The 25,850-nt window shown below is 49.3% G+C and overlaps 1 protein-coding gene across 7 annotated transcripts in view; it reads left to right on the top strand.

Annotated features, from left to right (window-relative positions):
• Positions 1–25,850, top strand: part of Mink1 (misshapen like kinase 1) — a 53,780-nt gene that overhangs the window by 19,769 nt on the left and 8,161 nt on the right. For 5 of the 7 annotated variants that reach the window (XM_050162735.1, XM_050162739.1, XM_050162738.1 and 2 more), the window contains exons 2-16: positions 13,871–13,936; positions 15,512–15,568; positions 15,651–15,776; positions 18,408–18,518; positions 18,796–18,886; positions 19,279–19,409; positions 19,787–19,841; positions 19,994–20,072; positions 20,313–20,488; positions 20,859–20,928; positions 21,634–21,847; positions 23,859–23,975; positions 24,718–24,939; positions 25,154–25,327; positions 25,586–25,849. In XM_050162735.1, coding sequence (XP_050018692.1) covers positions 13,871–13,936; positions 15,512–15,568; positions 15,651–15,776; positions 18,408–18,518; positions 18,796–18,886; positions 19,279–19,409; positions 19,787–19,841; positions 19,994–20,072; positions 20,313–20,488; positions 20,859–20,928; positions 21,634–21,847; positions 23,859–23,975; positions 24,718–24,939; positions 25,154–25,327; positions 25,586–25,849 — 1,953 coding nt within the window. Of the gene's footprint in view, positions 1–13,870; positions 13,937–15,511; positions 15,569–15,650; positions 15,777–18,407; positions 18,519–18,795; positions 18,887–19,278; positions 19,410–19,786; positions 19,842–19,993; positions 20,073–20,312; positions 20,489–20,858; positions 20,929–21,633; positions 21,848–23,858; positions 23,976–24,436; positions 24,524–24,717; positions 24,940–25,153; positions 25,328–25,585; position 25,850 lie in introns of all 7 variants that reach the window. The other 2 variants (XM_050162741.1, XM_050162737.1) reach the window with 2 other exon arrangements.

Genomic DNA, 25,850 nt, shown 5'->3' with positions numbered 1-25,850 from the left:
CCCCCCCCCCCCCCCCCGTTTCTTTCTTAGATATACTATTGCTGACTTTCTCACAGCCTATTTTTTTCCTCTTGCACGCATCCTTAATTATCTAAATGAATGATGTCGAAGACTGTTCCTGCTTTACCAGCACACTTGCCTCTCCCTCCAAATTTCTGCCTGGACTGGGAAAGGTCTATGTGGTGGTGGGCCTTAAGCTGTTGGGAAACCGTTACTCTCTCCTGGCGCCGAGTTAGCCATCGGGTTGGGAGTGGGACTGAGGGGTGGGTTTCAAGGTTAGATGCACAGTGTTTACTATTCTAGTGTTCATGTTAATGTTTGCAGTGCTTTGAAGGAGCTGGGAAGTTTATGAGAGCTGAAAAATTCCCTCTTCCAAGCTGTCCATTGGTTCTGCCACTGCCTTTACCACCTCCACCCACCACCCACCCCCGCCCTTGTGTGGGCCTTCTGGATTACAGGAAGAGCTGGGGAAAACAGGCCCATTGTTTTCAAATTCAGGCAGAGAGGCAGAAGTCTGCTCTAGCCTCTGAAATGGTACCAGATACATAGAGACTGCCAGGGTGAGTTACCTGACTTGGACTTTTGTGCCACCTCTTGTTGGTCTTTAGAGCTCAAGTTCCCATCTCTTCCTGTGTAACCCCTGGTTCTGTGCTCCCCTGGTCCCTTCTGTATCACATTTCCCCCAAGTCTCTTTTCTATGCTGTTGGTCACGGGGGAGGTCTGCAGTGAGTGATGAGGTGGACTGCAGGGAAGGGGGTTGCTTCCCTTCCAGCCTCGCTACTGGCTGGCCATGACTTGGCCAGTCCTCCCACGCTCTGTAGCAGCTTCACCTCCTGGCACAGTTCCCATGTGGCAGGGAGTAGTGAGGCAACCTTGCTTGCATTTTAGAATGGCACTGGCTGCAGTTGTGTGGCCTGCCGAGCATAGCTAAGCAAATTACTGTTGGGCTTGAAGCACAGGTGAGACCAGTCCTCTTGTTTCTACTTAGCCTTTTTTTGTTTTGTTTTGTTTTTAATGTTTCTTTCTTAAGGAATTCTTCTAGATTTTATGGTTCCAGATCTTTCTACCATTCTAGCAGCTTCTCTGGAATTAGTAATGGGTCCTTAGAGATCTGAATTTCTATAATTATAAGACTCACGGATCAGCAGAAAGGCACGTGTCCAGCTTCCTATCCTACATCCTTCCCTGTAGTTGCTTCATAAGCAATCTTACCCTTCACAGTGTATCACATGTAACTAGCCCTCCAGATTTCTCTCCCCTCTTTGTTAGTGCCTGATTATTAAGCTAGAGCCAGGTTCTAAGAAGGTATTCCTCGATGCTGGCTATTGGTGATGGTCTGTATTTGTTTTGTTGTTGTTGTTTGTTTGTTTGGTTTGGTTGTTGCTTTGAGACAGGGTCTTTCTACACAGTCCTGGCTGTCCTGGAACTCACTGTGTATATCAGACTGGCCACAAACTCCCAGAGATCCCTCTTTGCCTCCTGCTGGGATTAGGGGTGTGTTCCACTCTGCCCAGCTTGGTCATTACCTCCAGGAGACTCATGTACAGGAAAAGCCAACCCATCAGGAAGTACTTTGCCCATTTGGAGATGGGCAGTCTGAAGTGCAGTGGTAAGGGCCTGCTGTTAGAAAGAGGAGTTGTTACTGGAATGAGGGAGGGGTCAGAGTTCTAACCCCAGCTTTGAGCCACTTCTAAGAAATATCATCCCAAGCCTGTCTGCTAGCTTTCCTTTGCCCGTTCTATTATCATTGCCTTTTACCTGGGACTCCACTCTGACTCAGGCTGTTCTCTAAGTTTCTAGACTGTAAGAGTAGAGTGGCTGGGCTTGCTCCTCTCTTTCCACTTCCTACAGCCTGGACTCATGCTTCCAGCAGCTGAGGTTGTTAGTTTCTCCTCTGCAACCCCAGCCCCCACTCCTGCGTCTACCAGGATAGCCGGAGTAGTCTGACAATACATAAAGCCTTTTCATTTTCTCTTGGGACGTAACAAAGCCTTTGTTTCTAAACCAGTCTCAGGCTGTCCTAGCACATAGAAATTGCTCCTTTGGTCATGTCAGAGAAGGGATAAGAAAATGTCAGCTGATGATGGGTTCCACACATCAGAGTCAAAGCTGGGCTTGCTGTGGTCCACTGTTCATGGTCCCCATGGGAACTATGGGAAGACGAGCAACAGAAGAGGTCAGGAGGAGCTCAAGGCCAGTTTGTGCCTGTTTCCTAATCAGGGTTACTATTGCTATGCCCATGACCAGAAGCAAGTTGGGGGGGAAAGGATTTTTTACTTATACTTCTGCATCATAGTCCATCACTGAAGGAAATCAGGACAGGAACTCAGGCAGGGGAGGAACCTGGAGGCAGGAGGTGATGCAGAGACCTTGGAGGAGTGCTGCTTACTGGCTTACTTAAGCCTTCTTGCGTACAGAACCCAGGACCACCAGCCCAGGGATGGCACCACCCACAGTGGTCTGGGCCCTCCCACACTAGTCACTAATTAAGTAAATGCCCTACAGGCTTGCCTATAGCCAGAGCTCCTGGAGGCATTTTCTTAATTGAGGTTCTGTCCTCTCCAATTACTCTGGTTGGTGTCAAGTTGACATAAAACTAGCCAGTGCCGCCTGCTTCTCTCTTGGTTTGCTCTAGCAAGCAGAATTGCCAATGATGTTTTGAGAAGATGAAGGTGCTGTGCCAGTTGCCATTCAGCCTCTTTCCTGGCTGGGCTAGGGAGAATGTGAAGCACCAGGCCGTGCCTTCAGGAAGTCCTGGGCTGCGGCAGGGGAGACCAACGCACTTGCTCTCAGACAGATATGGTCTTTGGTCCCCCTGTACACTCCTGTGCCCACTCGGCCTCATACCTCTCTCATTTCCATCTTCATTGTCGTTATTTGTATGTGTATGGTCTGTTTGTGGGCTCATTCATGCCATGCTCTCATGTGGAGATCAGAAGACAAGCTTGTGGAGTTTGTTCTTGTTTTTTTTTTGTTGTTGTTGTTTTGTTTTTTTAATTTTATTTTATGTGTATGAATGTTTTCCCTACATGTATGTAAGTGTGCTACCACATATATACCTAGTTCAAATGGGTGTAGAAGGGAGCACTGGATCCCCTGGAACTGGAGTTCCGGGTGTTCTGGAGTGCTGGTAATTGACTCGTGGTCCTCTGTAAGAGAAACAAATGGTCTTAATAGCTGAGCCATTCCTCCAGCCCTGTAGAGTCAGGTTTGCTTTGGTTGTTAGGTTTCACCCGCTGAGTCATCTTGCCAGTGCTCTCGCCATTCTTTATCTTCAGCTTTCTCTCTACCTTGTTCTGCTTGCATTTATACAGTACATGGTCCTGAGTGAGGACGGAGCATAGGGTCTTACACATTTTAGGCTGTCAGTTGTAATAATTGAGTCTAACACTTTTAGACCACCTTTTACAGTCTCCCCATAAGCAAAAAAAAAAAAAAGTGATTTTGTTTTGTTTGACTAGGTCTCACGTAACCTAGGTTGACCTTGAACTCATTATGTAGTCAGTGATGGGCTTGGACTCCTGATCTTCCTTTCTCTACCTCCCAAGTGCTGGAATTACAGGAGTACGTCATCACATCCAACTCATTTGTAAAGGTTTGTCGCCCCTCCCCTTTTTTGGGTAGTGGCTTTTTTGGGTTTAGACTAGACTGCCCTTGAACTCAGAGCTGCTTCCCTAGTGCTGGGATTAAAGGTGTGCACCACCATAGTTGCCATATGTAGAAGATTTAACAACGTAAAGGATGAGAGGCTAAGAAATGCTTAGTCATGGAAGCACTAGTAAGAGGAAGGAAGCAGCCGGAGCCTGACTGCATGTGCCTACTGTACACACAACAAAGTCATTTTGCATATGCCACAGATTCAGAGCTGAAGGGAAGGCATTGCTGAAGTTCATTCATGCACAAGTCTGCCCAGCCCTCATTTCTGTGTATACCACCCAAGTGCTGTCTTCACCCTGTTCAACTGTGTAAGGTAGAATAGCAACATGTGGGCCAGCTTGTTTGGTTGTAAGAATTTACTTAGATTAGGTCAAATAAAGGGGTGGTTGACTCTGGAACCTTGCCTCTACTATTTACTATCTACAAGGGCTGCCGACCTTGAGCAAGTTACACACCTTATGTTGTGTGACAAAACTTTCCAGGGGAGATGCAACACACCAGATAGGGAGCCCACAACAGACCAAGTACAGATACCACCAAAGTCCATCTTGGTGGACCAGTGCATTCTATTGGGGTTCCTTATGGGACTGGGGGTGAGGGTTTTCCTTATAGGGGCAGACATGACTCAAAGACAGCTGCATTGCCAAAGCCCACCCCAGCAAGGGTGACAGCTCACAAAAGCTGGGGACCTGGAGCACGCTGCATAGCCTGCAGTGTTGGAGAGTGTCCCTTCCAGGTGCCTCAGTTGGTCTAAGCCTCTTCTAGAGTGGCTTCTGGTTCTTCCAGACAGCCGGTCTGGCCTGAGCCTTCTTGCAGCTTGGCTGAGTTAGTCTTTGAGGGACTCACAGCTTTAATTGCTTATTCTCACTGAAGGAGCCTAGTGGATCTGGTCAGTTTTAGGGACTTCCTATAGCTATTTTGAGTTGTTTATCTTGTTTAAGGATCTTGCTGTAGGATGGAGTGTTTCAATTTTGTAGGAAACTTATACAACACTTTGTTGTGACTTTTGAATCCACTGGGATAGACCAAAGTCTTAGTTTCAATTTAAATTCAGATTAAATGAGTTTATCTTACTGCTGGCAGGGCAGCAGCCTTGGGGAAATGATCTTCTGTGCTAAAGTGATCTGCTGTGCTAAAGGGGCTAAAGGCAGGTTTACACGGTGGCGGTCAGAGGTGCGCATTGCAGTTGTCTGTGGAATCCACAGCTGCGCAAGAAATTGTTTTAATCCCTCAGTTGTTTCTCTTTCCCGTTATACAGGAATTAAAAGACCACCTCATCCTTTAGCCATCACGGGAGTTATGTGTAAATTATTACCGAGGTCTGGGCTAATGACTGCGCTAGAGCAGTTTATTTCTGGGCAGGCAACAACACAGTGCCATCAGGTTAGGGCTGGCTGTCACACCTCTACACCTCACAATCCAAATTCCTAGTTTGTGAGAGTCCTGCATCTACCTACCTTATAGATTTATCTGAAGATTAAATCAGTTGCCATGTGTAAAACAGCACAGTGCTTGCCTGTTAATATTGGGGTTTACTGACTATGATAGAAGCTTGCTTCCTTGTTCTGGATGACCTTGAACTTGAGCTCTGCCTGCCTCAAGTTCCCAAGTGTTGGGGATCACAAACATGTGCTACCCTGGAAAGTCAGTATTTCTTTTCTTTCTTTCTTTTTTTTTTAATATTTATTTATTTATTTGTTATGTATACAATATTCTGTCTGTATGCCTGAAGGCCAGAAGAGGGTGCCAGACCTCTTTACAAATGGTTGTGAGCCACCGTGTGGTTGCTGGGAATTGAACTCAGGACCTTTGGAAGAGCAGGCAATGCTCTTAACCACTGAGCCATCTCTCCAGCCCCTCTTTCTTTCTTTTTTGTTTTTAGTAATTTATTTATTTTTATTTTATGTGCATTGCATTGGTTTCCTGCCTGCATGTATGTCTGTGTGAGAGTGTCAGACCCTCTGGAACTAGGGCTACAGACAGTTGTGAGCTGCCATATGGGTGCTGGGAATTGAGCCCAGGTGCTTTGGAAGAGCAGTCAGTGCTGAGCTATCTTTCCAGACCCTGAGGTTAGTATCTTTTAAGATTGGGAACCTTGTTGGAATTTTGCTGAGCATCAGAACTGAGTGTATGATTCCATAGACCACAGATGGTTGTGTATTTCTGGAAACAATGTGGGGTCATCTTCTTTAGTTGGATTGCTTAAGGGCAAGAGTGTTCTAACTGCATCCCTCTGTCTTGGACCGGCAGTGTTCAGTCAGGAACCCAGTTCTTCAGCTCTCACAGCTCCTCAGACAACAGGGGCTGGGAGCTGGCAGCGTAGGCTTCAGGCCTTGGAGTTAAGATTCTCAGGTTGGGTCTTGACTTCATCACTTCCTACTTGCGTATGACTCTGGGCATGGCATGTAAGTGTTTTACCCTTCCTTTCCTTTGAGGCGGGCATAACAGTAGTACCCTCCAGACTTTCCAGGAGATCTTAGGTCTAAAGTGCTTGACAGTACCAGGAACAAAGGAAGTGCTTTAAAACTGCTACCAGTGAGGGCCTGGTGGCTAAGCACTCACATTGCTCTTCCAGAGGTCACAACCTGTGACTCTGGCTCCGGGGGAATTTAGTGCCTCTCACCTGTTGGGTCCTCTGGACCTGGAGTTGCACACAGTTGTGAGTCACCATGTAGATGCTAGGAATCAAACCCAGCCCTTGTACTGAGCTAGCCCCTAAATTGCCCTTTTTTGTTTGTTTTTTGAGACAGGGTTTCTTTGCAGCTTTGGATCCTGGCCTGGGACTTGCTCTGTAGCCCAGGCTGGCCTTGGACTCACAGAGATCCACCTGCCTCTGCCTTCCGAGTGCTGGGATTAAAGGTGTGCACCACATGGTCTAGCTAAGTAGTTATTTTTAGTAAGTCTTTTTGAGATATAACTCACATGCCACAAAACCTACTATTTGAAAGTATCTTAGCTAGGTGTAATGAGTTCCAGGCCAGTCTGAGCTACACATAAACCCTGTCTCAAAAAAAGTAAGTTGGTCATTTTAGAGAGGCTTTTAGTATATTCAAGACTTGTGTGACCATTGCACTACCTAATTTCAGAGCATTTCCATCAGCCCTAAATAAAGCTGTTCTCATTAGCAGTCACTATCTGTTTCCCTCTCTGTTCAGCCCTCTCTGGATTCGCCTCTCATGAATACACGCATAATGGAATCATAAAGCATGTGGCTTTTTGTGACTGGCCTCTTTCCTAAACATACCTTTTCTTTTCTTTTCTTTTAAACGGAGTATCAAACTGTAGCCCAGGATTACTTCAAACATAATAAGTTCTGTTATTTTCAGCAATGTTTTATTATTTCATTATGTAGATACAGTTATCAGTTGACATTTGGTTAATTATGCTTTAGGGCTTTTCTGCATAGTTTTGGGGGGGGGTTGTTGTTGTTTTTGGTTTTTCAAGACAGGGTTTCCCTGTATAGCTTTGGAATCTGTCCTGGAACTAGCTCTTGTAGACCAGGCTGGCCTCGAACTCACAGAGATCCGCCTGCCTCTGCCTCCTGAGTGCTGGGATTAATGGCGTGCGCCACCACCACTAGGCTTGAATAGAATTTTCGCTCAGTGTCAGGCCTTCTGTGGCTCTTTGGAACAGGGGCTACTAGGGCCCCCAAGAAACTTATCCCAGCCCAGAAGCTACACGGCCAGCACAGAAACCAGGATTCTCTTACTGTTTACAGGTGACCCTGGTGGCCACCTCCATACTGTGTGTATGTGTGCATGTGCCTGTGCATGCACACACGCTTCTGAGTGTGCATATGTTCGCTATTTGCACATGTGCATACTCGAGACTGCGAATCAAACCCAGGGATTCGTGTATAGTGGGCAAGTGCTCTGTCATTGAGCTCCCAGACCACTATTTGTCTTCTTTTGTGGATGAAGTGTAGTAGGGATCCTTTAAAAAAAATTTAATTGCATTTTTAATTAGGACTGTGTGTGTGTCAGTGTGGGTATATGAACATGAATGCAGGTACCTGTTGAGGCCAGAAGGCTGTTGGATCCCCTGGAACTGGAGTTCCACACAGTTGGGTGCTGGCTACTGAATTCTTGTCCTCTGTAAGAGCAGCAGTAAGCACTCAATCACTGAGCCATCTCTCCAGCCCAGGTATCTTTTTAAAAATATTTGTTTATTTACTTGTTTATTTGAATTTGTCTTGGTTACTGTTCTATTGCTGTGATGAAACACCATGACCAAAGCAATTTATAAAAGGAAGGTTATAAATTGGGGGTTTGCTTACAGTTTCAGAGAGTTAATACGTGATCATCATGGCATTTAGGCCTGCCACCAGGCCTGAATGGAGCAGTGATAAGACTTTAACATTTGATCTGCAGGAAACAGGCAGAGAGAGCTAGATGGGGGTCTGGCATGGACTCCCAGTGACACACCGCCTTCAGCAAGGCCGTTCGTCTTAATCCTTCCCAGTCTACCAATTGAGAAACAGATATTCAAATATATAAGCCTATGGGGACCATTTGCATCCAAACCACCACACTTGTATTTGTGTGTAGGAATGCATGCCACCATGTACATGTGGATGTCAGAGGAAAAATTGAGGGAATGGGTTCTCTCTTTAACACTTACAAGTGTTTTACCTGTATGTATACCAACTGCACACCAGGTGCCCTTGGAGGATTACCTGAGACTGGAGTTACAGACAATTGTGAGCCAATATGTGGATGCTGAGAATTGAACCTTCCTCCTGTAAGAGCAGTAAGCTCCACACTCACTCACACACACACACACACACCTACCTTTTTTGACATAGGGTTTCTGTTATGTAACCTGGCTGTCCTGGAACTTTCTGTGTGTCCTCCTTTTTTTTTTTAAAGGAAACAAAAGAACCCTCCCCCCCAAAAAGGTCTAATTTATGCTGTTCAAATAAGGGCAGACCCTTAAAGAAAGCTGATCCTTCCTCTCCTTGCCGGGTCCTCGTCAGTCTGAACTTGTGTAGGTCCTTTGCATGCTGTCACAGTCACTGAGTTCATGCGTGTAACTGTCCTGGTGTGCCTAGAAGCTACAGTTTCCTTGTCATCCAGCCCCTCTTGCACAGCGGTCCATGGCTTTCGGGATGTGTATGCTGTTTAGGTTCGCGTTCCACAGTCTCTTACTCATACCATTTACAAATTGACCAGTTGTGGGCCTCCATGTTAATCACCATGTACTGCAGAATCAGTTAACTTCTCATCTGGAGGCTGAGAGAGGCACTCATCTATGATGTGGATCAGTCACTAGGAGTCCGTAGGATTTTGTGTATGTTTGTGCATGTGCTTGTAGGGGAGGCCACTACCATTGTTATCTCTGTACTTCTCCACCTTACCTTCTGTGACTTAATCTCTTTCTGAGCCTGGGACTCATTGATTGGCTAGACCGGCTAGCCAGCAGGCTCCAGAGATACATTCCCCCGGGTTTTAAGGCCTATGTTGCCACATCCACCTTTTTTTGTGGGAACTGGGGAGCTAATTTAGGTCCTCATGCTTACACAGCAAGCACTGCACCATCTCCCAAAGTGTCCCCGGCTCTTTTGATAGACTCATTTATTGTGTTCCAGCTAGCCCCAGACTCAGACTGTAGCTGAGGATAACCTTGAGCTTACAATCTTCCTCTGTCACTACTGGAGTGCTGGGATTCCAGGTGTGCATCACTGTACCAACTGAGCTAAAGCTTGGCTTTTTACTTGTTTGTTTTTTTTTGGGGGGGGGATATATATTGGTTAAGCTAGTCTCTGACTCATCCTCCTGCCTCAGTCTCCCGAGTAGCTGAGACTAGAGATGTATGCCACCATGCATGCTTGGCCTGCTTTAGGTGTCACGTATTAGAAACTGTTACTGATTCAAGGTTCTGAAGGCTTTCCATCCACATCATGTGCGTCCACTCTGACTAGAAGAGAACAGCTTTGTGGAGGTGCTCTTCTTCCACGTCCACAGGCGAAAGGTGCCTTCTTGACCACAGCAGGGCTCAGGCTTACCCATCCTGGTCTTTAGTATCCTTTCCACTTGGGTAGCTGACTCGATCGGAACTGGGGAGGCTAGGAAGGCCCCCAGTGCTCATTGCAGCAGTGCCAGCCAGCAGGGAGGCCACCTGAGCTCTTTCCAGGAGCACTGTAGCCTCTGTAGAGGCGCTTCACCTTTGAAGAAGGTAGCCAAGGACAAATTGTATTTGAAGGGCTACATTTGTTTTCTAATTAGTATACAAATCAAAACTAAACTTTTATGTGTCTAGGCATTCTGGGTATGCAGAGAATCAGGCACCATTGGGTTTTGTCACTGCTGTGAAGCAGAGGACAATATTCTACTTACTCTGGAATAAAAACATGCGTACTCCTGAGTTGGGAATGTAGCTCAGAGGTGGAACATTTATTTGCCTGACAGGTACCTCAGAAACAAACACAGCGGCAAAACTTGACAGATGTACATATATGTTATTTGAAATTGATTCCTTGGTCAGGCGGTAGTGGCACAAAGTTTTAATCCCAGCACTCTGTGAGTTCAAGGCCAGCCTGGTCTACAAAGCTACAAAGCGAGTTCCAAGACAGGCTCCAAATCTATGAAGAAAAAGAAAAGGGAAAAAACAATAAAAATACCCCAGTTCCTTTTTTCTCCCCTTTTTGTCTTCTTCCATCTACAGGCATGAGAAATCTACCCTATTTTGAGAACCTTGCATGACCCCGCTGCCTTCTCTAGGCGTCATCTGATTTCCCTCTTCCGCTCTCAGAATGTTCTGGGAGGGTGCTCCTGCAGGCTTGATCTCCCCGCCTTTCCCCTCCCATTTCCTCCGGCCCCCACTCAGCTTTCCGCTCCCACAAGTACAGTTCCCTTGAATTTTCCCTGGTTGTTTAGAGGCTGTGGCCCTTGGGGTCTCTGCAATGTCCTCGGACTGCTCGGTAGCATTTTGAGAGTTCGTTGTCACTCTGTCCTCCCCACAGGATGGCCTCCAGGGCCACCCATCCTCCAGTGTCTGTCCTTTGTTCCTCAGGCTAGGCTTGGTGTCTTTACCCCACTTTCCTGTGCCCTTTTCTCTTCATACTTTGTCACCCACTGTCAGGCTCCTGAGTGTCTCTGCCTCTTGATCAGACCTTGTTTTTAATGACATGATAGAATGCTCCCACGCTTCCTGACTTCTCAGGCGTAGTGTCTTAACCACGGCGCTGTTCCTCGGCAGGCCCTGCGCTATGCCACTCTTCAGTCTCCATCTGTGGTCGGAAACACCCAGGCTCCAAAACTCTCAAGTTGTGTCTCCTCTTGAGCCAGTTGGACACTGAATTAAAGCCTAAGTCTCTCTCCAGAACCATAAAACAGACTTTGTGCTGAGTCTGTTCCTTGTCAGCTTGTTGAAAGAAAATGAGGCTTGAAACAAATACTTGGTCAAGGACAGCTGATGTCCATGTTCTCGCCAGGAAGCTGCTTCCTGGTGCTTGCTTCACCACGCCAAGCCGTCTCTCAGTGCTTTTTGTGCTTTCAGCTGTCTTAGGACATATCATCAGGCATGTGTGCCGTCGTGTCAAATGATGAGGTGAGGCATTTCTCAATATGGCTGAGCTGGTGTGCCTGCTTGAGAAGCTGCCGTGGAGTTAGCGCTAGCGTAACAGGTGCAATGAGATGAGGTGCTCGTCAGTTTTCCTGAACCAGGGCTCAGCCCGTGCAGGGCAGATGGGATGGAGGCACTCAGAGTGCTGACTGGTGATGGACACACCGAGGTCGGACTGTCTTCAAGCAGTGGGGAATCCTGCAGAAAAGAGAGCTCAGAGTGAAGGAGGATAAAAGTGCAGGGACTAAAGGGAAGGATGGGCGGGAGGATCTGTAGGAGAGAGGGCAGAACAGATGGGTCTGAAGTGGCAGCCAGCAGAATTGAGAGTAAACCAAGGACATGGCAGAGAAAGGACCGGGTGACCAGCACAGGGGAGGAGCTACAGAGCATGAAGTCAAGTGGGGGGTTGGTGAAAAAAGGTGCTGCAGCTGATTAGTGGGGCCAGGTGCTGTGACCAGTATGCCACCAGTCTCCCTCCCATCCTCTGAATCATCCTTTCCTGCAGAGGGGTCAGAAAGCAGAACTGGAATGCACTGCATCTGTGTCTGAGTGCATGGGTCTGCCCTCAGATGACCTCATTCCTCAGCACCCAAATACACGAAAAGAGGCAGATCGAGAATTTTGATTATAAAATTAAACCATTTTTGTGTAGAATTGAGCTCATGGTGAAATATCACTGTGCCTGCAGCAAGCCGTCATATTCAGAAAAACCACACCCACCCATCTACTTTTCTGCCTCCCTCTGCTGAAAGAACTGAAGTTGGAGTTAAGGAAACTTCCCCAAAGCCAGCAACTAGAAACCTGAGGACTGATGAGCTCCTCCCAGGAGGATCCTCCAGGAACTGTGTTCTCTTTGGGCCTCCACGTCTAGAACTACAGCTAGACAATGCGGCTTCATGTTCCTTGTGGTCATCAGGGTCAGGCAACCCTTTTTATTGGCCTCCGTCCCCAACACACGGCAGCCATGCTCCTATTGCCTCGAGTCTTGTTGATCTCTCAGACCTGTTAAGGATGTTTTAGAGCCTGGGCTAGTGACATGGCTCATCAGGTAAAGGTGCTACTGCCAAGCCTGATAACCTGAGTTCTGTTCCCCAGGACGCACAGGATAAACAGAACAGAGCCCCACAAGTTTGCACTACGTCAAGCAAGGTAGAAGGAGAGGACAATGGTCTGAGTTGTCTTTGCCCTCCCTCCACACAGGCATCATGACGTGCATGCACCCTCACCCACACAGATACTTTTTGGTAACTAACTAGACATGAGGTCTGTAATCAAAGGCTAGGAGGAGGCCCCTCCATTGCTGTGAGATGCTCTTGGGGAAGATGGGGTACATGGTCTCAGGCTGCTGAGTGCCGGGTCTGGCTGAGACATGGGACAGATTTGGAGAGCAAGAACTCAGGCACTTCCATGAGGGAGTTTCCCAGCAAGTAAATGCGCAGTCACAATGCCTTGTGATCCCTGCTGTGAGGGAGCCAGGGTGTGGTTCTGCTCTCCACTTCCTCTTTGAGAAAATGGACAAAGTGTGGTGTATATATTCCTAAAGAGCCTTGGGCTGTGGTCTCCACCATGCCCAGACCCTCTCCCTATAGAGTCCTTCAGTGCAACAGGATGTTTTTATTTTCAGAAACCCTATATTGGTTCTTAAGATCAGCAAGAGGGGACGTTAGGATAATCAACAGAGACTTCACATGTTGCCTGGAGAGTTGATTCCATGGTGGCATCCTCACTGTTGGTCCCTCCCTGCAAAGATTGGAACAGACCTGCCTTTTCTGCAGGATTGTGGGGGCAGTCCTGCCAGGAGGGTGTGAGTGGCCTTAGGGTAGGATGGCAGATATGTCAGAGACCAGGCTGCTTGCTGTGAACCAGCAGGAGGAGGGGCATCTTTGGAAGCTTTGTTCAGCCTCTGGGCCTTCTCCTGGCACTGCGTGGCTCAGAAAAGGAGGGCAGGCAGAATTCAGTCCAGCAATAAGAGGCCCGTTCTCCTTTTGTGGAGATCCTTTACATGCCCCGAACACTTCATGTACTAACCGGAGGCCCTGATTTTAAGAGGGCTAGGGAGGGGGAACCAAAGGGTGGTCCTGCCATGGCTCATCTCTGCCACCCCCCACCATTTTAAATTAATTTATTTTTATTTAGTATGCATTGATGTTTTGCCTGCATATATGTCTATGTGAGGGTGTCTGATCCCCTAGAACTAGAGTTACAGACAATTCCATGTGGGTGTTGGGAATTGAACCCAGCCCTCTGAAAGAGTAGCCAGTACTCTGAACTGCTGAGCCATCTCTCCAGCCCCTCACCTCTGCCTTTAAAGTAATATCAATAATAATAAATTCTTATTGGCACATGCAGCCAGCCTGGGTCCTGGTACTTTGTGAACATTACCTCGCTGAAAGTTTAGATCACCCAGGAGTCTGTTTACTGCTGCTGGAAACAGATTCTGAATTGGCCAGTGAGCTGGGAATGAAGAGCATGTCTCCACCTGGGCTGTGACTTCCATGTTCCCCCTTCTGACTCTTCTCATAGAACAGTAACCCTGACCACCCTGCAGTCTGCTAAGTGATAGTCTCCCCTGCCACTCATGTCCTGATTGACACCTTCCCCTCCAGTCCTTGTTGAAGTGATAACACTTTGTTCTCCTCCCTCCTCCCAGGACCCTGCAGGAATCTTTGAGCTGGTGGAGGTGGTTGGCAATGGAACCTATGGACAGGTGTACAAGGTGAGACATGGGACAGACATGCAACCCTCAAACCCGTGGGGCCTCTTTAGAGTAACAGAGGAAGTGGGTCCCGGGTCCGGCAGTCTGAGGGAAGCTATAGATGACAGAGGCTGGGACCCCCTCAGGGAAGAAAGAACAGACCACAGAGAGAGCAGCAATAGAAAGAAGAAGGGAGACAGCATCTCTGAGTGTAGACATGCTCCTGGGTATGGAAGGAACCAGAGTGCAGCCGATGGTTGTGGGATAGGAAGCAGGAAGAGCACATGGGGATGTGGGTGTGAGGGCTCACCTGGAAATTCACAGTTCATGCCAGAAGTGTGGGTTGACACCTCCCAAGACCACAAGGAGGCCTGGGGCTGATGGGACCTCACTGGTGGCCTGCAGAGGAAGCTGCTTTCTTGACCTCCTGCAGCTGCTTGCAGCAGGGAGCCAGCCAGAGCTCAAGCCTCTTGCTTTTGAGCTGCTTCTCTTCCCACAGAAGTGGCATTTCCTCTGCTCCTGATTAGCTTTTCAGCTTGGCCAGCTCAGCCCTCTCAAGTGGCCAGACCTCCGCCCATACAAGCAGTGTCTCCATAATGAAGGGGATGTTTGGGATGGGTGCTGTCCCCAGAACATTTAGTCTACTTCCTCGGCCCAAGGCACAGCTCCTGACATTTCCACAGGGGCCCTGCCTCTCTGCGTCTCCTGGCCCCTGGGACTGCCAGCCTTTCATGTACTCCTTTCGCTTTGTAAGCCTGGGCTTGGGGGAACAGACAGCGCACCGCTCCTGCGGAGTCGTGTCCATATAGATAGATAGCTGTGCTTTCTGTGCTTGGGGTCATGGGTGGCTGCTGAAGACAGGACGCAGGTGGCAATGCCCATGTCCTTCCCATGAACAGCTGCTGTCCCATCCTGCTCTTCTCAGGAAGCCTGGGACTTTGTTGTCCAAGCAATTGATGGTTCTTAAAGAGGGATTTCAGAAGGGTGGGTGGGGTGGAGTTGGAGCTGAGGTAGAGAAGACTGTGGCACAAACACACTGAAGGTTCCCACCTTTAAACTGGTGACTGTAGGTCTGGCACACGTCAGCTGGCCCTTTTGTGTCCCTGCGTTCTCTACACTCTTTCCCTGATAACATAAAACACTTTGGGCATGAGGTTGATCCAGGGAAAGGCCTACTATCTAGAGTGGCTAGACCAGGAAAGCATCAGACATTTTATCTTTCATAGATGAAGGCAAGGATTAGCCCCTTTCCAGCCTTCATTAGGATATGGAAGTTTCTTTACTTTAGCTTTCAGTGTAGAGAAAAGTCCCTGCTTAGGAGGCCAGCACAGAACAGGGGCTCAGTCCTGCACTTCAGGTGTTGTCTATGCCGAACTTTATCTCTACAGCCTCAGTTGGATGTTAGCTGTGATGGCTCAGGAGCCTCCCTTCTACCTTCTGCTTTGTAAAGCAAGGCATCTAACCCCATGAAGGGCACATTCAAACGTAGAAAAATGCTAAGAGATGGCTTTTCCCAGACTCAATCTCTCTCCATTATTTTACTAAGTGAGCATGTACCCTGACCCTCCACACCCTCTGTACTTGGATTTCTTGCAGGGTCGGCATGTCAAGACTGGGCAGCTGGCTGCCATTAAGGTCATGGATGTCACAGAGGTAGGGAATGGGGTTGGGAAGGGCAGGGCTGGCATCGAAAAGGGGCTGTAGGCTCAGGCCTTACCTTCCCCCTTATGCCTAGGATGAGGAGGAAGAGATCAAACAGGAAATCAACATGTTAAAGAAGTACTCTCACCATCGTAATATTGCCACCTACTATGGGGCCTTTATCAAGAAGAGCCCTCCTGGGAACGATGACCAGCTCTGGGTAAGAAACGCCCTTCCTGCCCTTCCAAGTCCTTCTGCTTTAGGCGGCCAGTGTGTATTCTGACATCCCTGCCTTCATTGTGGATCACAGGAACCTCATGATTCACCCAGAACTCTGCTTCTCGGTTTCCTCTGCCCAGTGTCTTGTCCCCTTGTGTGTTTAGTGACAGGGATCCTAGTGTTTGGCTCCTCCACCAGACACTTCACCCTGACTAGTTAGTAAGCACTTCTTAATCAGTAAGCAATAGAATATAGAATCTTGGTCATGGCCAAAAGATGGGGGTGGGGGTGAGCGGCAGCTTAGTTCTTTGGGTTCTCTCTCTCTCTCACTCTCTTTTTTTTTTTTTTTTTTGGTTTTTTGAGACAGGGTTTCTCTGTGGCTTTGGAGCCTGTCCTGGAACTAGCTCTTGTAGACCAGGCTGGTCTCTAACTCACAGAGATCCACCTGCCTCTGCCTCCCGGGTGCTGGGATTAAAGGCCTGCACCACTACCACCTGGCAGTAGTTTAGTTCTTAAGTTCTTTGTGGGGCTGGAGAGATGGCTCAGAGGTTAAAAGCACTGGCTACTCTTCCGAAGCTCCTGAGTTCAAGTTCCAACAACCACATGATGACTCACAACCATCTATAATGAGATCTGGTGCCCTCTTCTGCCATGCAGGCATACCTACAGGCAGAACATGTATACATCACAAATAAATAAATCTTTAAAAAAAAAAAGTTCTTTGTGTCTTTGAACACAATTTTGGGAGAGCCATCAAATCAAAGTATCTGTGAGCAGCAACAGGATTCAGGCCCATCCTGGCAGTACACAGTCCTGGGTGATGATTTGAGCCAGAGCCTACTCAAAAACCTCCTGACCCAGACTGTTCCTAGGAGTCATTTGCTCCCTAGCTTGGACATGGATGCCGCAGATTTACCCATTGTGGTGCTGAGCCCATAAGCTGAGGGGACAGCGGCAAGAGGCATCACTGTGGCTATTGGGAGTTTTGGAGAACATGCTGGAAGTCAGGTAGACCGTAGCTATTTAATAAGTATCTTCTGTATACCCTGCAAAGTTGAGCATGAGTCATGGCTCAAGGATTTGGGGGGACATACACAGTACAGCGTGCTGTGTTTAGTGGGAGACCACTGAAGATTGGCCCCTAAGCAATAGTAGCCACTCTTCTTGTTAGTGCGTAGGGTACTGGGCTGCTTCTCCACCACCATGCTCTCTCAGTGGTGGGGCACATGAAAATTACTTTGATTGTATAGGAAACACACCAGTCCCAACCAGCCTTTTCCTGAATTAGATACCAACTTTAGTGAAGACGGTTGGAAGAAATTGCTCCTGAGTTCCCTCCAGCAGCACACTGAGTGGGACCCCATGAACTTCCCTAGCAGACTCAGCCCTTCTTGCCTCTGAATCAAGGATGTTGAGCTTTTTTGTAAAGGTCCAACTAGTAAGTGCTTTAGTCTTTGTTGGGCATGTTTGCTCAGTTCTGCTGGCGCTCTGTGAAAGCAATTGACAGTACATAAGCAAACGAGCACGGCCAGCTGAGCACAGCGGCTCGCACTGTAATTCCAGCACTCAGGAGGCTGAGGGCAGGAGGATCCTACATAGAAAGACCCTCACTCAAACAGAACCAAGCCTGAGTGTGTCTGAATCCTCAAATTTATATTTAGGTCACTAAAATTTAGTGTTATTCTCATGTGTCATGAAAAAGGACTCTGGACTTTTGTGGGAGGTGTTTGGGTTTTAGTTTTTCCCCCTAATCATTAAGTATAGTGAAAACACGCTGAGGAGATAGCTCAGTTGGTGGAGCACTTGCCATTCAAGTGTGAGGACCTGATCTTCGATCCTAAGGTCACACATAAATAGCTGATCGTGGCAGGGGATGTTTGTAATCCCAATGATGGTAAACGGAAGACAGACAAGTTGATCCCTGGGAGCGTATTGGGTCAGCTAGTTTAACTTGATGAAGTTCTACACACACACACACACACACACACACATGGGTAGGGGAGGTATGTCCGTTATCCATTGATTCAGGATGGTTATAACTCACTGGTAGGTGCTTGCCCAGCACCTTGAGTTCCATCCCTAGCACTCCATATAGACACAAAAGTAACTTACAGAGTTGTGTAGTGGCGCACGCCTTTAATCCCAGCACTCAGAAAGCAGAGGCATATGGATCTCAGGGCCTTGTCTGTATTGTGAGTTTCAGCTAGACCTACATTGTGAGACCTGTCTCAAAACAAAACAAAAACAAATTTGAAAGCAAACAAAAACCCCACCTTCTTTGGCTCCCTGTTGTTGCCAGCCCCGGCTCCCGAGCAGTAGCTCTCAGCCCATGTGGGATTCTAGGGAGAGTGTGATCAAAGCACTGGACTCTTGAAGGAAAATGATGAGCTGCATCATTGTGCTGGCAGTGTGGGGTCCTTCACTCCTCACTGCCAGTTCTTCCCCACTTGTGTGCCCCTTTCTCCCTGACCTCAAGAAGTCCCGTGGCTCTAAGGGTCATCTAATCCTGCTGTTTGGCTCATCCCACTTTTGGTCTCCAAACCTCTGGCTTCCTCCAGGGGCCTGGCGGGGGGCAGAGGCCTTGCCTGACATATTTTTCTTCCTGACTCTTTCCTTGGACCTGGGACCACAGCTGGTGATGGAGTTCTGTGGTGCTGGCTCGGTGACTGACCTGGTAAAGAACACGAAAGGGAACGCACTGAAGGAGGATTGCATTGCCTACATCTGCAGGGAGATTCTCAGGGTGAGCGTGAAGCCCCTTCATAGTCCTTCCCCATGCCACCCTGGCCAGAGCTTCTTCATGGGCATTTGTTATCCCACTGAGGGAGACAGCTAGCCACTATGAAGAGTCTCACACACACCTCAACTCTGCCTGCATTTGGGCTGTGGGTGGGTTTGGTCTGTACATTTAGCCTCGCTCTGAAGTGAGGACCAGCAGCTAACTTTCCCTCAATCTCTTTGTACCTCCATGCTCTTTTCACCCCTCCAACACTGGCTGATTCTCCCCACTCTTGTCCCAGGGTCTCGCCCATCTCCATGCCCACAAGGTGATCCACCGAGACATCAAGGGACAGAATGTGCTGCTGACAGAGAATGCTGAAGTCAAGCTAGGTACTGTGGGTCCTTCTGAGGCCCTTTTGCCATCAAGCCTGGGAACAGGGTCGCCTTCCTCAAATGTCTGGCTTAGGTCCAATTGCATTTGTGCCAAGGGGGTCTCTTCCCTATCCCTTTCTCCCAACACCAAGATGTCTGCCTCCTGCTGAAAATCCCAAGAAGCCTTTCACCTACTGCCCGCCAGGGCGCAGCTACTCCGCACCCTTCTGTGGAGACAGGGCATTGAGTTCACTTCTGCCTGCGATGCCGTCCTCAAGAGGATGTAGAGGTTTCTAAGTAGGACCTAGGCCTCCGCTGCTTCAGTGCAGACACATGAGAGCATTCCGTGCGCTATAAAGCCCAAGAGTAGAGGGGGCTTTGCATGCTGACCCCTTCCTCATGTCTCATAGTGGATTTTGGGGTGAGTGCTCAGCTGGACCGCACTGTGGGCAGGCGGAACACTTTCATTGGGACCCCATACTGGATGGCCCCAGAAGTCATTGCCTGCGATGAGAACCCTGACGCCACCTACGACTACAGGGTATGAAAGGGAGAATCAGGAGCTCAGGAAGTAAGGTGGGGATAACGGATGGATTAAAAGTCTGGGGGCAGTGACACATGAGCAGTGAAGGGATAGAAACTTCTCATGGCGTGTGGCCAGGCCTGGGAAGCCAAACCTGGAGGATTGTAGTTTGAGGTCCTCGAGGGCTTCCTAGCAAGACCCTATTACAAATAAACTAAATTAAAAGCCCAGTAATTTATGGCAGGAACTGTTTATATGAGAAGGTGGAATGATTTGGAAGAAGGGGATCTTGGGAAGGGGTGAGGCTATGGTAGGTTTGTATGGGTGCTGGGTGAAGGGAGTTATGCAATATTGTCAGGAACGATTCATCCTTGTCTCTTCTTTCCCTTCTTTAGAGTGACATTTGGTCTCTAGGAATCACAGCCATCGAAATGGCAGAGGGAGCCCCCCGTAAGTGGTGACTTTGCCTTGGAGTAGGATGGGACAGAAGGGAAGGCAAGGAAGTGGTATAGGGAGGAGGTGGACTTCAGAAGTCAAGTTGAGGGAGGGATTCCTTGGCCTCTCCATGAAGCAGGATTGATAGTGTCTCTTCCTTGTCCCAGCTCTGTGTGACATGCACCCCATGCGGGCTCTCTTCCTCATCCCTCGGAACCCTCCCCCAAGACTCAAGTCAAAGAAATGGTATGTCTGTGAGTGTTTTCAGTCTGACGGTAAAGGTTCAGGCAGGGCCACCCTCACCCTAATACTTGTGTTCAGGCTTTGGGGTACACCATGGAAGAGGTGTGGGGACTGTAGGCAGCAACTGGAATTGGGATTTGGAAAGCCAGGAAAGAAAAGACGATTTAGAGATATATGACCCACCATCTCCTGTGACTGCCCTTCCAAAGGGGCCCTCCCAGTGTGAGCCACTACTGTTTCCAGGTCTAAGAAGTTCACTGACTTCATCGATACATGTCTCATCAAAACTTACTTGAGCCGCCCACCCACTGAACAGCTACTCAAGTTTCCCTTCATCCGAGACCAGCCCACAGAGCGGCAGGTCCGCATCCAGCTCAAGGACCATATTGACCGCTCCCGGAAGAAGCGGGGTGAGAAAGGTCAGTGGATGGCTCTGGAGCAGGGGGTTTGGGTGTGTCTCTGCCCTGTCTCCTCTCTAGGGCTTGCCTTTGCTCTCCCTTCCCTTACCCCAGCTCTCCCTGCCCAAGGAGCCCTCTCCCAAACTTGTAACCCTAGGGCCTTTTCCACTTGTCTCAAGTCAGCCTTGCAGGTGAGGACGGCTATGTGATGTCCTCACAGAGAACTCATTCCAAGCCTGTGCTGGTGTGAGCATATGAACCTGTTGGGGAGGTACCTTGCGATGGGCTATGCATGTAGACCAAAACGATATTCCCAGCTGAAGTTTCCCTACCCGGGGTGGAGTCTGGAGCTAGCTCTGGGTGGAAAAGCCTCAGTGTCTTCCCTTTGCAGAGGAGACAGAATATGAGTACAGTGGCAGTGAAGAGGAGGATGACAGCCATGGAGAGGAAGGCGAGCCGAGGTAGGTTTGGCGAGTAGAGGTGGGAGGTTGGGGTCTGTGTGTATTGTCTGAGGGGACAACAATAATCCTTGGCTTTGGGGGCTCTTAGGTAATAGCACATAAAAGATAGCTTGTATAAACTTGAGTCCCTGGGTTGGTGAATTGGCTCATCAGGCAGAAGCACCTGCCTTAAGCTTGATGACCTGAGTTTAGTTGCTGGGATCCACATGTTAAAAGGGAGAGAATTCTTCTAAGTTGTCCTGACCTCCATTTGAATGCTGTGGTGCACTGTGGGCTGCTTACAAGTGTGTGTGCACATACATAATAAATGATGTAACTGAAAAAATAGCAGATGGAGTCCCTGTATGAGGAAGAGTGAAGTGAATGGATGGGGAAGAGAAGGTTGATTTAGGCCTGACAAAGGTATGGGCTGGAATCTTTCAAATAGCAGTAAACATTGTGTAGCCAGGGGCAAGGATGCGTACCTCTAATCCTAGCATTTGAGAGGCTGAAGCAGGATAGCAAGTTCCAGACCAGTCTGGGCTACATAATTCAGGCCCTGTCTCAAACAGGGAAGAGGGACAGAAGAGAAGACAAATCCACGACCCTTGGGATTACCCATTGGCAGGGTGTCCAGTACAGTTGGAGGCACTCAGGCAGGCTGCCCAGGGAAGAAGGACCACCAGCATGTTCTGACCTCCGTATGCCTTTGCCACAATCATCCAGCTCCATCATGAATGTGCCTGGGGAGTCCACACTCCGCCGAGAATTCCTCCGACTCCAGCAGGAGAATAAGAGCAACTCTGAGGCTTTAAAGCAGCAGCAGCAGCAGCAGTTGCAGCAGCAGCAGCGAGACCCTGAGGCACACATCAAACACCTGCTGCACCAGCGGCAGCGCCGCATAGAGGAGCAGAAGGAAGAGCGGCGGCGTGTGGAGGAGGTGGGTCCACCAGGGCAGGAGGAAAAGTGAGGAGTGAGACAGGCTTTGCCTGGCCCTTTTCAGCCTTCATGGAAAGACTCTCCGCTGTTACCAGGGGCTCAGTCTCCAGGTGCTGGTCCCCTGCCCAGCCTAGTGTGGATCCATCAGCATCCTGTCAAAGTGACAGCTATTGCCATGATAGAGCTGTCGCTGCTTACACTTCTGTAGGCCGGCAGTCTTGGCCAGCTTCAGTCTGTGCCCATTTTGTTAGTGCTGATCTGCTCCAAACAGAAAAGCTGGGAAGACTCTTCTCCTTCTTCTGGTTATTATTTTTTTTCTATAAATTGTTTTCGACTGATTAAAGGTCGGTAGAGGAAATTCATTTTAATTGAAGAGAATCTTAAGTTTAAGTACAGTTTTCTGTTTGTTCTATTGCTCATTAAAATACTACAGAAGGTGTGGTGGCTTTGTCCTGTTCTCCACCCCCCACCACCATTGGGAGGTAGAGGCAGGAAGATGATTATTTCCAGATCAGCCTAGCCTTCAAAACCCCCAAACAACAACAAAGCTGTGTAACTCAGTTGATAGAGAACTCGTCAATCCCAGCACCACAGAAAACTGGCTGCAGCGGCATGCACTTATAACCCAGCACTCTGAAGGAGGAGGCAGGAGAATGAGAAATTCTGGAACAGCCTCAGCTACATAGCAAGTCTGAGGCTAGTCCAGTCATGGTGAGACCTTATCTCAAAAAAAGGGTTGGGTCTGGGGATACAGCTCAATAGTAGAGCCTGTCATACATGAGTCTCTTGGGTGTGATCTCTAGTAACAAAATAACAATTTTGTGTGTGATGTCTGTCTAAATGTACTTATTATTGGTGCATGATGGAGAATAAGAAATCTGCATTTTTTTTCAAACTTTATAACTCAACACCAAAAAACATTGTCTCAAGCATAGCTGCAGCATCTCCACTGTCCATCGTTCCTCAGAGTAGGCCTCTGTTCTTGCTGAGTAGGAAGAAATTTGTAAGAAAAACTCAATGAAGACTTTTCTGCTCTTCTCTGTAATAGCAGCCAGTAGCAAGTGACAGAGGCCTGGGCAGCAGCCTCACCACAGGAGGAGTACTTCTGTGTGTCCAGAGGCCTGGTCTTGCTCATTTCATGGTTGGTCTTGTTTGGGATGGGGACAGACACTGGCCAGAAAGAATGTTCCAAAAAAATGTCCTAAGCGACTGATTTGGTGAAGGTGGTTGCTCAGATTCAAAGGTTGCTTTTCTAAGCACAGACACTTGGTGCCCCCTGTTGGCCAAAGGTTATCATTAACATCTATCTCTTAGAGATCAAGACAAAGTCAGATTTGGGGTACAAGGAGCATGTTAGGGGGTTGCTGTTCTCAACACTTGTTTTTGTTGTTGTTGTTGGGTAGTTGTCTTGGGGTTTCATCTTCTGTGATAGCACACCGTGACCAAAAGCCACTTGGCAGAAAAAGGGTTTGTTTTGCTTACACTTCGACATCAAAGTTCATCATTGGAAGTCAGGAACTGATAAAGACACTGAGAGGAACACTGCTTTCTGGCTTGTACCCCATGGCTTGCTTGTCCTGTTTCCTTATAGCACTCAGGACCCCCAGTCTAGGAGAGGCACCACCCACAGTGAACTGGGCCCTCCCACATCAGTCATCAAGAAAATGCACCACTGACCTGGTGGGGGCATTTTCTCAATTCAGGTTCCCTGTTCTCAGACGACTCTAGCTTGTGTCAGGTTGACATAAAACTAGCCAGCACAGCCCTCCAGTGGGAAAACGAAAATGTCGTCCTCGAGCCCGCTCCAGGCACAGCAGCCTCTGTCTAGCCCCATGCCCACAGCTACTTCCAACAAACTGTTCTCCTCACACCCAGCTCTTGGGGCCAGGTGTGCAGCTCTGGTACAGGGCTCAGGATACATGCTCGGAAGTGTTAAAGCCTTGCTCTCCACCATCTCTAACAAACACCTGCCCTGTACAGTCCCTAAGACACATCACCTCTTTGGTCTACAGCAACAGCGGCGCGAGCGGGAGCAGCGGAAGCTGCAGGAGAAGGAGCAGCAGCGGCGGTTGGAAGATATGCAGGCCCTGCGGCGAGAGGAGGAGAGGCGGCAGGCAGAGCGGGAGCAGGTATTGGCGCCAGTGCACACACAGACACCCGCCTCCACACCTGCCCTGCCCCTGCCCCTGCCCCTGCTCCTGCTGCCTGCCTTCCTTGCTCCTCGGTGCCCTGTCCCTTTCGCTCCCCTACCCCCAGATTCCTCCTATCTTTTCTAGCTTCACTCTTTCTCTCTGTTTTCTCCTACCCTTCAACCTTACCCTTCTCCCTGCCCTCCTGTCTCTGTGTCTTCATTCCCCATCTCTGCCCATCCCTGACTTTCTCTCTGGGGCATTGTCCCTCATGGTACCCACCTGATTCCTCCTCATCCCCTGTCTCCTCTTATTCCCATCTGTGCCACATTGCCCCCTGGGGCTCATCCACCCTTGTTCCCCCTCATCCTCACCCCGCTGATTCCCTCCCTTTGCCGCTGCTGCCACCCTCCTCTGCTGCCTCCCTCTCTCCCTGCCCCCTGCCCCACCCCACCCCCCAGGAATATATCCGTCACAGGCTAGAGGAGGAGCAGCGACAGCTCGAGATCCTTCAGCAACAGCTGCTCCAGGAACAGGCCCTGCTGCTGGTAACGGGGTCCCTCGGTGTCCTCGGGAAGATGCCATCCTGAGCTGCTTTCCTGCACTGGGATGGGAAACACATCAGGGAAAGGGACTTCCAGGGAAGCAGCTCCTGTGTAGGCAGTAGAGGAAAGGAAGGGCTGCCTGCTCTAACTCACAGGGCCACACCCTGCTGACCCTCTGTCCCTACTGTTGGGCCCAGGAATACAAGCGGAAGCAGCTAGAGGAGCAGAGGCAGTCGGAGCGGCTCCAGAGACAGCTGCAGCAGGAGCATGCCTACCTCAAGTCCCTGCAGCAGCAACAACAACAACAACAGCTCCAGAAGCAGCAGCAGCAGCAACAGATCCTACCTGGGGAAAGGAAGCCCCTGTATCATTATGGTCGGGGCATTAATCCTGCTGACAAGCCAGCATGGGCCCGAGAGGTACTCACAGCCTGCTTTATCCCCTAAGACCCTGTCCTGCCAGTCTTTTGCCTGAGGGCTGGAAAGTTGTGAGAAATGGTTGCTGCGCAGAAATGGGCATGAGAAGGGCAGAGGAGCAGAGGTTGTAGTGATGAAGTGCTTGGAGCAAGTGAGGATCTAGATTCTGAGACCAGGGAAGCAAACACTGGCCTGCTGACGACCTCTTGCATCACAGGTGGAAGAGAGAGCAAGGATGAATAAGCAGCAGAACTCTCCCTTGGCCAAGACGAAGCCAAGCAGTACAGGGCCAGAGCCCCCCATCTCCCAGGCCTCTCCTAGCCCCCCAGGACCTCTTTCCCAAACTCCTCCTATGCAGAGGCCTGTGGAGCCTCAGGAAGGACCGCACAAGGTGAGTCTGTCCCCATTCCTGTCCCAGCACAAGTGGCTTTGCTCAAAGCCAGGTACAGAGCTGCATCCATGAACACGTGCATGCATTCACTAGTGTCTTCTGCACACCACAGTCACAGCCCTGTGGATAGTTTGCAGCTGCGTGTGTCTAGTCTTCTCCCGCGTCTGCTGAGGGGAGAAGGAACTTTTCTCAGCCCAAACCCTAGTTTGCAGGATGTGCCACGGCAGGCTGCCCATCCTTCCTGGTCTCTCCCTACAGAGCCTGGTAGCACACCGGGTCCCACTGAAGCCATATGCAGCACCTGTACCCCGATCCCAGTCCCTGCAGGACCAACCCACTCGAAACCTGGCTGCCTTCCCTGCCTCCCACGACCCTGACCCTGCTGCTGTCCCCACACCCACTGCCACGCCCAGTGCCCGAGGAGCTGTCATCCGCCAGAATTCAGACCCCACCTCGGAAGGGCCTGGCCCGAGCCCAAACCCCCCATCCTGGGTCCGACCTGATAATGAGGCTCCACCTAAGG

This window comes from Alexandromys fortis, unplaced genomic scaffold, assembly GCF_014885135.2.
Source record: "Alexandromys fortis isolate MF-2015 unplaced genomic scaffold, M_Fortis_MF-2015_v1.1 scaffold_84, whole genome shotgun sequence".
Lineage (NCBI taxonomy): Eukaryota > Metazoa > Chordata > Mammalia > Rodentia > Cricetidae > Alexandromys > Alexandromys fortis.
The sequence above is the reverse complement of the archived record's forward strand: the minus strand, read 5'-3'. Positions and strand labels throughout refer to the sequence as shown.